This window comes from Thamnophis sirtalis, unplaced genomic scaffold, assembly GCF_051295495.1.
Source record: "Thamnophis sirtalis isolate CommonGarterSnake01/CBP01778 unplaced genomic scaffold, rThaSir2_p1.2 scaffold_3, whole genome shotgun sequence".
NCBI classification, from domain to species: Eukaryota; Metazoa; Chordata; class Lepidosauria; order Squamata; family Natricidae; genus Thamnophis; species Thamnophis sirtalis.
In genome coordinates, this window is record NW_028261383.1 from 128,729,692 (window position 1) to 128,744,829 (window position 15,138).

The 15,138-nt window shown below is 43.9% G+C and overlaps 1 protein-coding gene across 1 annotated transcript; it reads left to right on the forward strand.

The window, feature by feature from the left end:
* Positions 1-1,690: 1,690 nt before the first annotated feature.
* On the forward strand, positions 1,691-14,002 carry WFIKKN2 (WAP, follistatin/kazal, immunoglobulin, kunitz and netrin domain containing 2). The gene is made up of 2 exons (XM_087710035.1): positions 1,691-2,305; positions 12,280-14,002. The coding sequence occupies exons 1-2, from the start codon at positions 2,102-2,104 to the stop codon at positions 13,798-13,800; spliced, it is 1,725 nt and encodes a 574-aa protein (XP_087566161.1). The 5' UTR covers positions 1,691-2,101; the 3' UTR covers positions 13,801-14,002.
* Positions 14,003-15,138: the final 1,136 nt, after the last annotated feature.

Genomic DNA, 15,138 nt, shown 5'->3' on the forward strand with positions numbered 1-15,138 from the left:
TAATTGAGGCTCAAGGACGAAACAGCGGGAAGAAAACATCATCTTAATCATTGCAGTGATGCAGGAATGCAGTATTTTTTTTCTATCACATTTTATTGGTCATTAGAATTTACAGATTCACTGCAATATGCAGGATGTGTGGAACTAAAGACCTCAGAACCTAAATTTATTTTAGAAAGGTCTCATTCTGCCAAACCTTTGACCTCAAGAAAAAGAGGCAAAATCCAACAGAAGGAAAAGTTCAACCAGGATCAAGCATGTGCGATCAATGCCCTCAATCCTACCATTCTGGAAAGTCTACTCAGAGGGGAACCTCTAGCATTGCTCAGATTAAGAGATGTGCTGTTCATCCAGACCTGTGGTGGTGTAGTGGTTAGAATGCAGTACTGCAGGGTTAACTCGCTGCTTACTCCAGGAGTTCGATTCTGACTGGCTCAAGGTTGACTCAGCCTTCTATCCTTCCGAGGTCGGTAAAATGAGGACCCAGATTGTTGGGGAAAATAGGCTGACACTGTAAACCGCTTAGAAAGGGCTGTAAAGCTCTGTGAAGCAGTATATAAGCCTAAGTGTGATTGCTTTTGCTACTCTGCTGCGCACACAGTGGTGGCGGCTGCTGCTTCTCCACATCAGTGTGCCTAAGGGTATGCACACCCTTGCATGTGCATTTACATGTGTGCCTTCTGTTCTTGATTTCAGGAGCAGCTTCTGAATGGTGCCGTTCCAACAGGGTTGATTTCTTCGAGGCAAAAGACACCCTGGGCATGCGCAAGCTCTCTGTCTCACCTAAAATCTTTTTTGGATCCCAGCCAGCACATGCTTTTCATAGCAGACCTAAAGGCAGAGCAGTACCTCAAGGGTGGAGGGGAGCCATTGCTTTCTCTGCCTTCCAGATGTTCGCCATCAGCCTTTTCCTCCCGTCTTCCAGTCCTTCTCCCTCTGGTCCCCAGAAAGGGGTATTTTTTCTCTTCTCAATAGGTCTGAGAAACTCTTCCTGTCATGATTACCCTGGCTGGAAGTCAGTGGTGTTTTTCCCTTTCTTCCCCTCCCTCCCCTGCACCAAACATGCAGTACATTCCTTTATGCAGGTTTCCATAGAGTTAAACTGTTCCTATTTTTTCCCCCTTAAAGAGGTCAGCAAAAAGTCGTACAATAGAGGTCTCCTGTTCATGAACTGTGAAGGAATTTTTAAAAAATTTCCCATGGTGGGGTTGGAGTGCAGCAAAAAAGAAATGGGGGGGACACAAATAAAGCAGGCGAGAGACTTGGGGGGTGGGGTGTCGTTTGTAAAGACATGTTGTCTTCCTGATCCTCCCCCCCCCAGTTAAAACTTGTTATTTCTCCTCCTTTCCCTCCACGTTTCTTTTATTTCTATTAAAGTTATTTCTCCCCCCCCCCCCAGCTTTAATTGCTTCAATCCTACTAAGCTGCTGCCCCTTTTAAAATGAAGGATTGTATATATTTCCTTGGCATCGGGAAATCCCTCGGACTGTAGGTTCATATTATCTAGACAAGCACTCTTTCAGAAGTAAATGCCATTCTTGCATAGGGAAGTACTTTAGGCCTAAAGGGGTTAAGAAGGCCTCCTTCCATTCAGAAACATGCAGGGGTCCCACCGTAGCTGGTCCAGCCTTTAAAAATCTTTCCAGCTTCTTTTCCCCCCCTCTCCCCTCTCCTTGTAACAAATCTGTACGACTGCTACCAGGACATAAGAAGCGTGTGCCTGTCACAGAAATAGAGTTTACTTTTTCCAAGTTGTTGTAGAGCGGCGGGGTATAAATACAGCTACCTCTGACTTGCACTAAGAGCCTTTCGCTTAAAATAAGGGGGCGACTTCCCAAGACTTGGAAGCCAACAAGGTCCAGATCAGATTGCACCACTGAGCAAGGTGGAAAGGACACAGAGAAAACAGGTGTAGTTGCTTCCTTTGTTTCAGCTCCTCTTCTTCTTCTTCTTCTTCTTCTTCTTCTTCTTCTTCTTCTTCTTCTTCTTCTTCTTCTTCTTCTTCTTCTTCTTCTTCTTCTTCTTCTTCTTCTTCTTCGTCAAGCACCACCACACCCAGACCCGAGTCAATTGTCAGTATTTTCTCTGGAGCTAATCCGAGATGTCCTTTTTCAAACTCTTCATGCGATGGATATGGCTGTTGTCCTGGGACCGCCTTGTCTTGTTGCTTCTGCAGCTCCTGCTCAAAAGTTCAGCTCTGCCTCCAATCCGGTATTCTCACGCTGGGATATGTCCAAACGATATGAATCCCAACCTCTGGGTTGACGCACAGAGTACCTGTGGGAGAGAGTGTGACGCCGACCTGGTGAGTGATGCCCTTTCTCTTTCCCCTTCCTGATGCTGAAAAGTCACTTATAAATAGATGCCGACTGCTTGAGGGCTGTTTATTGTAGCAAGAAGAGGCTGTGGGTGTTTTTCTGGGAACGGAAGAGGGATAATCAGGAGGAGGAGGGGGGAAGAAAGGACTTCGGGAGCAAAGTAGAAGTTGCTTAGGGAGAAAGGAACCAGGATTTGAAAACTGCAAGGACTTCTGATCTTGTAGCTCACACCCAGATCCAATAATCCTGCTGGGACCAAGGCAGGGGTCACCAGCTTGCTGTGGTTACAACCTCATGCATGAATCAGTCCTTTGAATTTCATCTGGAGCAACATCACGAAAGGTCTGCTTTAATCACGGCAAGGGCAGGATGATCAAGGGAGAAAAGCCAGCCAGTGCCATGTGAAGTTCTTAGCATGGGACTTTGCATGACCGTCTCGCTGTGCTGCAGAGCTTCCCCCCTGTGCCCATCTTAATTGCCTCAATCTTCTGAGATGCCCCCCCCCCTTCCCTCCATCCAGCCCCTGCTGCCTCAGAGCTCTTGAAATAGCCAGCCGATCAGTGTTTACTGCTTTGAGATGTATGGGTTTTCTTCCAGGAGGCAGCTGTGTGCATTGTCTCCCAGGGTAAGGACCTCATCCAAACCTGTTTCAAAATCCAGCACAGGTATAATAAGGACAGCTTGGCATGTGCTGTTGAATGACGATTCCAGAGGCATTGCCCAATAGCTTTTGGAGAAGACTCCTGATGCTACTCCTGATACGTATGTGAGGCTGATTCAGTGCTAAAAGGAGGCATGGCCTGCTTGACAGGCAAGGGGCAAACAAATATCAATGCAAAAGACTACAACTCAATGCAATATGACTATGATGGCGAACCTAAGGCACACATGTCAGAGGTGGCACACAGAGCCATATCTGAGGACACATGAGGTGTTGCCCTATGACAGCTCCAGCACACATGTGTGCCCTGGCCAGCTGATCTTTGGCCTCCCAGAGGGCAGGGGAGGCTGTTTTTGCCCTCCCCGGGGCTTCAGGAAAGCCTCCGGAGCCTGTGGATGGTGAAAAACGGCCCAACGGGCCTACCAGAAGTCTAGAGGCTTCAGTGAGGCCTGTGCACATGTGGGGGGAGTGCACTGGGGGGGGGGAGTTGTGTGTGCATGCACCGGGGGGAGGGCATTGCCTTATGAGTATTTTGGCACCAATAATTTTGGAATCCGAGCAGAAAAACATTCGCCATCACTGCAATATGGCGATGGGTAAGGAACATGTAAAGCAGAGGTGGGTTGGTCCCGGTTCGGCCGAACAAGTAGTGAAATTCAGACCTGGGTTGCAGAACTGGCAGCGACCCAGGCCTGCCACACCCTTGAACCAGTTCCCTCGCCACTGCTGGGCTGTCGCCATTTTGGATTTTAGTGACTGCACAAGCGCAGTTCACTGTAAATTGTTCTGTGCATGCACAAAGAACAATTTACATTGAACAGTGCAATTAAGAACTATTGATTTATAGCTGAACCAAGAAAACAGAGGATTGAATTGCTTTTTCAGGGAGGAAAGAAGATTGTTGCAAATTCAGTGAATATATACAAAGTACTGATGTGGGGGGGGGGGGGTGGAACCAACACCAAATTCTAGAAAGTCTAAATCAAGCATTACAGTGTCATGTCATATCCCCTGCGTTTCTGGAAGGTCTGATTATAAAGGATAATAGTAGCGGCGACATCTCACCCCGCTGTTTGAGGTTGAAACTTAGTGGAACCCAGGATCAAATTCTCTGCCTATTAATGCAAAAGTCACCTGTCAGGTAAGCTGTGTGATCGTTTAGGCAAGTTGTGGTTCCTTTTACTTATTTGTTTTGTTTTGTTCTTCTGGTGAAAGGCATTGCTTAACTAGAAAGTCCACCAGCTGGGCAAGGTAAGAATGAACCTGTGACTCTGCGGCTGGTTGGTTGACTTATCCCGGCTACCCACCTCTTTCCCAAACTAACGCTTAGATACACATCACTTATGTCAGCAGGAACCACTTTTTGTAAAACAACTCCCTGATCAGATAACAACAGAAAAACCATATAACAGATGGCAGAATGATGGAAGAAGGGAGGAGTGAATTATACCCAGCCAGACAAGCAGGGGAGATGCCACAAGATCTCCACAAAGTTAGGCTAGGTGAGAAATGTCCTGAGTAGTTTCAGTGCACTGAAATCAAGGGATGTTCCATAAAGACATTTCCTTCTATGAGCAGGGAAGATCTAGATTTAGTTGTGATTCAGCAAGCCTTATACATGCTCAGCTGGGCCCTGATCATTTTGGAACCGATGACCAAGCTGTCAAGCAGTAAATTGACCCTATTTTGAGCACTCCCAAAAGGGTTAGTTGAGATCCTGAAAGAAACAAATGAAGCAGTGAATAATACAAAAGCTGCATCCAGACATTCACCTGGGCAACCATGCTTATTGCAGGCTCTACTGTTTTCCTCCTTGCAAATCATACAGTAGGTCTTTTGATTGATGAACCAGATTTCCATTAGCTACAAGCAACACATAAAAATATTCATGGCTATGCAAGTTTCTTTCAGTTCATTACGAGCTTTTTTTTGGGTGGGGGAGTAATTTGTTGGCTGCTAACTATTTATTAAACCCCAGTTATGTAATAAATAGTAGTAAAACATTTTGAATCCCACCACTAATTCAGGTTTCTAAAGAAGTCTTGAAGGTGCATATGTTTTACTACTGGTTCTATGGGCATGGTTTGGTGGGCGTGGCAGGGGGAGGATACTGTAAAATCTCCATTCCCCACTCCAGGGAAAGGTTATTGCAAAATCCCCATTCCCTCCTGATCAGCTGGGACTCGGGAGGCAGAGAATAGATGGGGGCAAGGCCAGTCAGAGGTGGCATTTACCGGTTCTCCAAACTAATCAAAATTTCCTCTCCTGGTTCTCCAGAACTGGTCAGAACCTGATGAATGCCACCTCTGACCTGAATGTCTTTCAGATATGTTGAGGGATAATTTACTAATGGTTCTAGTTATAATACTTGGAATCTCCAGATAGAACGGGAAAAACCATAAAAGTCTTTTACCAGTTCATGTTATCAGTACTGAGTTAAAATATGTGACTAGTTTTGGTCTGCTAGAATCCAGATAACAATTGGATGGTAGCAGGGGTGGGTTCTGGCAGGCACTACTGATGGATCACTCATGTGCGCGCTTGATGGGCAGTGCAATTAAAATTCTTCCGCACATGCGCAGACCTGAAAAACAAGATGGCGGTACTGCCACCGCCAAACCACTGGTTTGTGGGTGTGGCAGGCCTGGGTCGCTGCCAGTTCCAGTGACCCAGGCTGCCAAACCACTGCGGGTTCGGCCCAACCGGTCCGAACCGCTAGGAACCCATCACTGGATGGTAGCAAAGAAACACAGGAATGAACTGCTACATTCTAGTCCTCATCCAGATTTCACAGATGACTTCTAGTGTAGGCCATTCCAGATGAATCAATAGTAGAAGGTAACTTTTTATGATGTTATGTCTCTCATCATTCCTTCTAGGTATTATGAGAGATATATTCAATATATTGAGGTGGTGTGTGTGTGTGCCAAGTTGTGGAAGGCTGAATTCTGTTCCATCAAAACCAGTTCACATTATCCAAGAGTGAAGTATAATTTGGAACCTTTGATAAAATGAATACAAAATGAATGCAAACCCACTTTTCTATAAAAGCACGGAAATGCAGGTTAAAGTCTTAGCATATTTCAGTAGAAGGTGATTTCTAACTTTCTGAATTGTTACATGCCTTACTTTTGGTGCATTTTGAAAACTTGACAGAAATCGTGTCTTGGTCTCCTCTACCAAGCTGAAATTGGGGCTCTGCAGAGAACATCCAGAATAAGAGCTAAGAAGCGGCTTTAAAGAAGTTGTGGGAGCTTCATCACTGGAAGCTTTTCAAGAAGAGACTGGACTGCCATCTGTCAAAAATGGTGTAGGGTCTGTTTGGGCAGGGGGGTTGGACTAGATGACCTACAAGGTCCCTTCCAACTCTATTAATCTGTAACTGTAAATTGCAAGGTTGGCATATCCTGGCTGCATACACTTACAGACTACCAGCACTACTCAGTGTGTCCTTCCACACTGTTTTTGTTTCAAAGCTATTTGAATAAGATAAAAGGTCAAGCTGGCACTTTCTGCATGTGAAACATGTACTCTGGCTTAGCAGATTCCTGAGAATGAGGTCAGATTCTTTTAACATCCAACTGAAGAACTCCAGAACAATTCAGGTATTTGAATACTGTTCGGCATTGTTATTCTGCTTTTTAGTCAGATGTCCACTCACGGTTAAAGTAAAAGGCATGTGCACATAGCAAATAGAAAGCAACAATGAGATATGAAAAGAATATCACAGATATAAATATCACAATTGCAAGTGTTAGCTTTTTATGATCTAAGTCAAAGGAAAGATTAATTAGTAAAAAAGGGAGAATTTGCTCCATGGTTTAGGTCAGTGGTGGGATTCACTTACCTTCCATATCGGTTTGCAAATGTGAGTATGCTCGCTTTGCTCGCACGTCCCGTGTCTGCGCATGCACAGTGCTCGCACATTACGTTGAGGTGGGCGGACCGAGCCTCCTGCAGTCACCGCTACTGATTCGCCCGAACCGGAGAGAACCGACGAGAACTGGCTGAATACCAACTCTGGTTTAGGTCTACAAAGACCTATTTGATCATCTGCTGACCTTCAGTTAGTGGTGGGACATGGAATAGAATCTCCTTCAAACAATTTCCAATACTGTTAGTCCTTGACTTTCTATCACAATTGAGCTCAACATTTCTGCAAGACATTAAGTGCCGTTGTAACTTTGAATGGCCCTGAAAAAGGTGACTTACATTTAACAGTTTCATACCTAAGACTGTTGCTGCAACTCCATGGTCACATGATCAACATTCAGACTCTTAGCAATTGACTTATATTTACAACGGTTGCAGTGTCCTGGGGTCATGCGATCACTTTTTGTGACCTTCTTAACAAGCAAAATCCAGGGGGGAGGGAGCCAGATTCGCTGAAGAACTGTATGACTAACTTAACAACTGCACTGATTCACTTAACAATTGTGGCAAGTAATGTCACAAAACAGGGCAAAATTCACTTGACTGTCTTGCTTAGGGACATAAATTTTGGGCTCAATTGTGATAGAAAGTCAAGAGCTACCTGTATTTTGTCCACCCTTGCAAGTTGTTAGAAGAAGATTCTATTCCATGTTCGACCGCCATCTGAAGGTCAGCAGATAATCACACAGGTCTTCTTTGTAGACCTAAACTATGGAGCAACTATACCAGTGGTGAAATCTATTTTTTTTTTGCCCACCGGTTTTGTGGGTGTGGCTTGATGGGGGTCATGTGACTGGGTAGGCATGGCCAACTTTTTTTCTCTTTTTAAAGCATTATTTTCCTGCTATTTGCCCGAACCAGCAGGAAAAAAGTGCTTTAAAAAATGGGAGGGGAGGACTTCCCATGATCGCGTGGCTCACAGCTGAGCAGCACGATCCTTGGAAGCTTTTTTTTACTACCAGTTCACAGAACCAGGGACAATCATCCCTAACGGTTTGACAGAACCGGGCCAAACCGGGAGGATTTCACCCCTGAACTATCCCCCCCTTTTACTGATTAAATGAACTGTTGTAACTCAAGGACTACCTATAATAAGGAAGTTAATATTCCATCAAACAGCAAGGTCCCAAATTATTTATGGTTTAAAGAGTACCATGAATTGCGTCTATAAAAAGACAAATTTCAGAATTAAATGGTTTTATGCACGTTTGTATTCTACTAACTAGACTATTCAAACTGGATTATTATTATTATTATTATTATTTTTGGTCTGGATATGCTTCAAAGACATTGAGCATGTTGAAGAAGCTGTAAAGATGGAAGCAGCACATGGTGTGACTTGCCTTCGCCAAGGCGAATCATGGTTGGTGCAATACACAGTGATTCAAAACCTCTTTTGAACATCACCACCATCTGATTCCTATCTCCCCACCACCACCACCCCAAGCCAAACTGGCTCCTTCTGGACAGCAGAAACGTACGAACAACGGTCTGAACGTTCATTCCTGAATCAGTTTTCCAGCTATCCAAAATTGTTCGGATCTTCTCAGTCAATACAAAGGTGTTTTTTCTCTGACCTTTTTTCCCCCTGCCTTTGCCTGCTGGTTTTTGAAATAAACACTCATTTTGCAATTCCACAGTATGCATTCTTTCATAGAACTAACCCCATTGTAAGACTCCGTGTAGGGATGGCTATATGTCTGTTCTGTTTTTTTTCTACAATTGGAAGATTTAGAACCTAAAAGTCTTGCCCTCCCACATTTAATAAATTTGCAAATTTTCGTCAGTTCCTATAAAAATGAACCCAATAAAAGATTCACTTATTTCAACTTTTTCAAAGGAAACATCTACAGCAGTGTTTCTCAACCTTGGCGACTTTAAATCCTGTGGACTTCAACTCCCAGAATCCCCCAGCCAGCTGGACTTAAAGTCGCCAAGGTTGGCTGGGGGATTCTAGGAGTTGAAGTCCACAGGACTTAAAGTCGCTAAGGTTGGCTGGGGGATTCTGAGAGTTGAAGTCCACAGGACTTAAAGTTGCCAAGGTTGAGAAACACTGGTCTACAGGATTGAGGAACCTGATTGTTCAGAAGAGCTAAATTCTGCCATGTTTTGAATCAGAATTACACAGCAGGAGAAACTAGTCCAGGCACTAGGGAAGGGTCTCCATCTTGATGATGGCTACTAGGGGGTTCTGCATTGTAGAAGGAAGAGGGCACGCTTCTGAAGGGAAGATGTCAGTGCAGGTAGTCCTCAACTTATGACCACAATTGAGCCCAAAATTTCTGTTATTAAGTGAGACATTTGTTGAGTGAGTTTTTGCTCCATTTTCGACCTTTCTGGTCACCATTGTAAAGTGAATCACTGCACTTGATAAATTAATAACCTGTTTCCTAAGTGAATCTGGTTTCCCTATTGACTTTACCTGTCAGAAGGTCACAAAAGATTAGTTTGTGTAGGACAACCACCAATGGATAAGATTAATTTTTGCTAAGGTTTCTAAAAAAAAGAATTAAAACGCATTTCAATAATAACAAAGAACATGTGGGAGCTTGTTGCCAAAGCAATAGATAAAATGATCCAGATTTTATAGGCAGGACCTGGAGACACAGCAGCAGTCATAAATACGAGTCAGTGGCCAAGCGTATGAATTTTGATCACATGATCATTGGGAAGCTGCAAAGGTCATAACACTGAATAAACGGTCATAAGTCACTTATTTCAGTGCTGTTGTAACGTTGAACAGTCACTAAATCAGGGGTCCTCAAACTTTTTAAACGGGGCCAATTCACGGTCCCTCAGACTGCTGGGGGGGGGGCAGACCAACTGGGTGGGCATGGCTAGGTAATCATGTGATTGGGTAGGCGTGGCCAATTTAGCAGTCCATTAAACAATACACACAAATTAAACTTTAATTTGTAATGCTCCTGGGGGTGGAAAGTAGGTTAGTGAAAGGATTTGGCTGCCTTAGGCGATGGTGGTGAGGGACTTCTTTGTGTATGTGTGTATGTGTCTTTCTCTCTCTCTCTTCCTCTCCACCCCCCTCCGGAGGCAAGGGAGGCCAAAAACGGGCCCATTTTTGGCCTCCCAAGGCCTCTGCGCATCCCATTTTTGGCCTCCTCGGCCTCCAAAAGGCAGATAGGTGGGGTGATGTGGGCAGGGCAGCCTCATGGTCCCATGCGGGCTGGATTAATGGCTTCAGTGGGCCGTATCCGGCCCATGGGGTGTAGTTTGAGGACCCCTGCACTTAATGGACTGTTGTAGGTCAAGGTGTCATTGGAATGTTGTGGTCTTACATGGAAGAGTTATTATATACTTGAAAATAATTACAAATCTGTATCACATTTAACAAAAGGAAACGTGCTGTCAGCTATCAAGTAATCCTTCAAATATTAATTGATGTCTCAACCATCAAAACTCCCTGGAAGATAAGAGGGATCCTTACGTTATCGACTAAGTTTTCGAGATACAATGTTTTAAATATGGCATATTGTAAGGAATGCATTTACTTGTACAATGAAGATGATCATATTGCACTGCTGACTGAAACAAATCATCTGCCTTATAAGGAGTACTAATATTCATGGCACCCACAAGGTGACAGGTTTGGGAGAGAGGGGCAACAAACATTGGATGAGTCATGATGTCACTGCACAAATAACGCACATGAGGTCATTTGTGGCAAACCACATCATTTGTGTGATTATGTCATTATACATGTAGCCTAACTGTGGTTTTTACCTGATGCCTTTGCCAGTATTTTAGTCTTTTGTTGTCCTTTTTTTTTTTTTTTTGAAAGAGAACAGAAAGTGCTCTTTGGGCTTCCTATGAATTGTTTTTCTCAGCTTCTTCGCTCAGCTTCTTCGCTCTACAGCCAAGGAAAACATGTAACACGGTTCTATTTCTATTGCTCAGAAACAAGTCCCACCAATCTCAATGGCATTTATTCTTTAGTAAGTGTGTATGGGTGCATATATAAATTTTGGTGAAGTGACTCAACCAATTTATCATAAAGACAGAACAATATTTATGCTCGTGATAATCTCCCTTTATCTCCCAAGTAAGTATTCAAGTGTTTCTCTGCCTGTTCTAGAATGCAGCCACCAGCCATCTCTTAAAAATCAAATCAGTATTACAAGAAGTTTTGTGTGTGACTAAAAAACAGACAAAATGGTCATCAATTAGTTCCATTTGCCATTTCGGTGTAATTGCATGTCATCTAGCTCTAATGATCAGTGAGATTCAGGCAAAGAAATTATTAAGATTGTTGTAGTTCTTTTTGCACCCATTAGGGGCAAAACATCAATGTAAATTGCACATAGGAGCTTTCTCCATCCACACCAGCCATGTTGCCCTGCCTGTCTTTCTCTGATACATCCCCCCATAAGGCTGCCTTTATCTCTTCTGCAATCTAGCAGGAGGATAGGCTTGAGCTGCCCTTGGCTACAGCAACAGTAAATGTGCATTTGTCATCTTAATCTGATGCCATCTAAGGGAGGCCTCATGGGGTGTAAATCTGTCTTTGACACCCATGGAGGGAAGTCAAATGATTGTTGTGGTGTCTGGGAATGGAGACAATAGAGGGTAGGATAGAGATGAGCCATGGGGACAGCCAATGTCATGGTGGTATTGCTTCCTGCTAGCTCTAGGGTTGATGGAGATCTCTGTAAAGAAGAAAGAGACATAACCATTCCTGCCTTCTACCTCTTCACACATAGAAGTTCCTGTACTGCCTTCTGCCAGTGGTGGGTTTCAATTTATCTTACTACCAGTTTGCACCCGTGCGCATGACGCTTGTGTGCATGCGCAAAAGCGTCCAGGTGGGTGGGCAGATCCTCCCACTGCCGCCACTACCAGTTCGCCCAATCTGGCTCGAACTGGCTGAAACCTACTTCTGCTTCTGTCCATAAGCTAGAACAGTGTTTCCCAACTTTAACAACTTTAAGCACCTGGACTTTAACTCCCAGAATACCTCAACCAGTATGGGGAAATCTGGGCGTTGAGATACAGACTTCTTAAAATTGCAAGGTTGAGAGACACCTGGAATAGAGCTTCCTGGGCCACTGAATATATGCACTTTGATTTGTGATGGTCTAACTCCAAAGAATAAAAAGCCTGGGCTATCTGTTCCAGACATCCCTTGGGGAATTTTAACAAACCATTCTAAAGCACATATATTGCCATTCTTGGCCATCTGATATTTTGAAATAAAAGTTGCCCTTTAAAATGTGATGGCCATACTGGCAAAAGTTGGGTGATGTTGATCTTTCACAAAAGTGAAATCTCTGACATTAACAGAGTTACTGACTTGATGAGGATCCTTATTTACCCACACAAGCACTTTATCGCATCTGTTTCCTTTTACCTTAGGAGTGTGAGACGTTCGAGAAATGTTGCCCTAACGTTTGTGGAACACGGAGTTGTGTTGCAGCCCGGTACATGGACGTGAGAGGGAAGAAAGGACCTGTCGGGATGCCCAAAGAAGCCACGTGTGACCGATTCATGTGCATCCAGCAAGGTTCAGAATGTGATATCTGGGATGGGCAGCCTGTCTGCAAATGCAAAGACAGGTGTGAAAAGGAGCCAAGTTTTACCTGTGCGTCTGATGGGCTCACCTATTACAACAAGTGCTACATGGATGCAGAAGCCTGTACCAAAGGCATCACCCTCAATGTGGTGACTTGTCGCTATCATCTCACCTGGCCAAACACCAGCCCTGTTCCAGCAGAGACTACAGCTCCACCCACCACCGCTTACTTGGAGACTACCATCACAGACATCCTCGCCCCTGTTTTAGTCAACAACCCAACCCATCAGTCGGCCTACGTTGGAGAGACGGTAAGCTTTCTTTGTGATGTCACCGGTCGGCCTAAACCAGAAATCACATGGGAGAAGGAGACTGAGAATAAGGAGAAAGTAATTATGAGGCCTAACCACGTCCAAGGAAATATCGTTGTCACCAATATTGCCCAGCTGGTAATCTATAACACGCAACTACAAGATGCAGGGATTTACACCTGCACAGCCAAAAACCTTGGCGGTGCTTTAAGGGTTGATTTTCCATTGTCGGTCCTCCAAGGAGAAGCTACTTCTCCCGAATCGGTGCAGAATAAAACTCACTTTCCAACCAACGAGTGCCTGAAGCAACCCGACAGTGAAGACTGCGGAGAAGAGCAAACCAGATGGTATTATGATGCAAAGAAAAACAACTGCTTTACTTTCATTTACGGGAACTGCAATAGCAATCTCAATCATTTTGAGACCTACGAGAGCTGTATGTTGACATGCATGAATGGCCCCGTCAACATCTGCAACTTGCCGGCCCTGCAAGGCCACTGTAAAGCCTACGCGCCCCGGTGGGCCTACAACGGCTTGACGAAACAATGCCAGTCTTTCATTTACGGAGGTTGCGGAGGCAACGAGAATAATTTTGAAAGCCGAGAGGCCTGCGAGGAATCGTGTCCTTTCCCTCTGGACAGGCTCTGTAAAGTTTGCAAGGCTTGCAAACCCCGGCAAAAGCTGGTGACCAGCTTCTGCAAAAGCGATTTTGTGATCCTCGGCCGTGTCATGGAGCTGACAGAGGACCAGGATTCTGGCCATGCCCTGGTGATGGTGGAGGAGATTCTGAAGGATGAGAAAATGGGGCTCCAGTTCCTGGGAAGGGAGCCTTTGGAAATCACCTTGTTAAACATGAACTGGAGCTGTCCGTGCCCCAACATTACAGCAACGGAAGGCCAGCTCATCATCATGGGGGAGGTCTACAATGGAATGGCTGTTTTACAGCCGGATAGTTTTGTTGGGGCCTCAAGTGTCCGACGCGTTCGAAAACTTCATGAGGTCATCCACAAGAAAACCTGTGAGCTATTAAAAGAGTTCTTAGGACTGCACTAATGCCCTGAGAGTAGGCTTTCCAACATTTGTGCATGATATAGTGCTAACAAACCATAGGTTTGCCCTGAAAACCCCTTGTGTAACTCTCGTTTACTGATATATGTTATGTATTACATATGAAGGAATGAAAGGCATGTAGCAGAGAGGCAGTTGTCTTTTTGACAAGTATTTTAAAATAGAAGTAAACAGCAATTAATCTTTAGTTTTCGATTTATCTATCGCTCTAGAAATGCCATCTGGTGTTTATCGCTTGCTAACAATGTGATTTTCATCATATAAAAAATCAATTTGTCCAGAGCTTAAACATGCAAAAACTCTTACCCTAATAGCTCTTGTTTGTAATATGGAGATCTTTGTGAAAAGCATCTGAAATGCATCCCACTCTTCAGTATATTGCAAAAGAATACGTAAATTATTGCCTATAATCGCGATAATTATAGCCATTACACCAATCCATTGCTGCATCTGTTCGAACAGGAAACGATTTTGAGGCAGGGGGTTCATCTTTAATAGACATTTTTATAGCAGATTTTTATATGGTGTACCCATCTAGTCACATTCCAAATGATTCATTCTATCAGATGTGAACTTGGAAGCAAAACCACACATTATGACCTCACTGCACTTTCCTACCCAAATAAAACATTGTGCACCACATTAAGTATTAAACATTTTTCATTGCACTGAGGAGCAGCGTGGGTTTCTCAGTTCCCCAAAGCCCTTCCAACCTCTGCTAAGTTGAGATTTTTTTGGGATGGTGGTGCTATTTTTAGCTGGGAATTAAGGAAAACTATGGTGTAAGCTTCAAGTAGTCTTAACACTTTTCAAACCACGAAGGCTCTTTCTATAAAAATCCAGAATAAAATAGAAAATAACATTTTGCATCCTCAGCCCTGTCATTGAACTTCTCCAGTTCTTTCCTTTCTATTCTGCTTTCTACAGGTACCGCAATGCCCACTTGCTCGTCTTATTGACAATTGTTAAGTCTTGGGTATTATGTGACAGGTAGCTATCTGCTCAAATACTAAAGTCCCAGAGCACTTTAACTTCTTCATTTTCTATTATTTTGTCTATTTTTTGGTCCCATTATTTCATGCTTATTTCTTGCAGATATTCCAATGCAGCATTGTTGCTACTTTGTCATGCTGTTGTTTGTAGTCAGTCTGTGTGATCTTCTTGCAGCAGCTGAATAGTGGTCTATTATTGTTTCTTTGGCTTCTTTGCCAAGGTGGTGTTTGCTTTCTGTTGCTGTCTTCTCAACTCTGGCTTCTTATGCATTTGTTTTTAAGACTTGATCTTGTGCGGCCAGAATTAGCTTTATTGTCTCTTGTCACATCT

Excerpts from the sequence above, each read along its gene's own strand:
- WFIKKN2 (XM_087710035.1), top strand. The coding sequence starts at position 2,102 with ATGTCCTTTTTCAAACTCTTCATGCGATGGATATGGCTGTTGTCCTGG. Across the intron at positions 2,306-12,279 it reads GAGAGTGTGACGCCGACCTG|GAGTGTGAGACGTTCGAGAA; the intron begins GTGAGTGATGCC and ends CTTTTACCTTAG.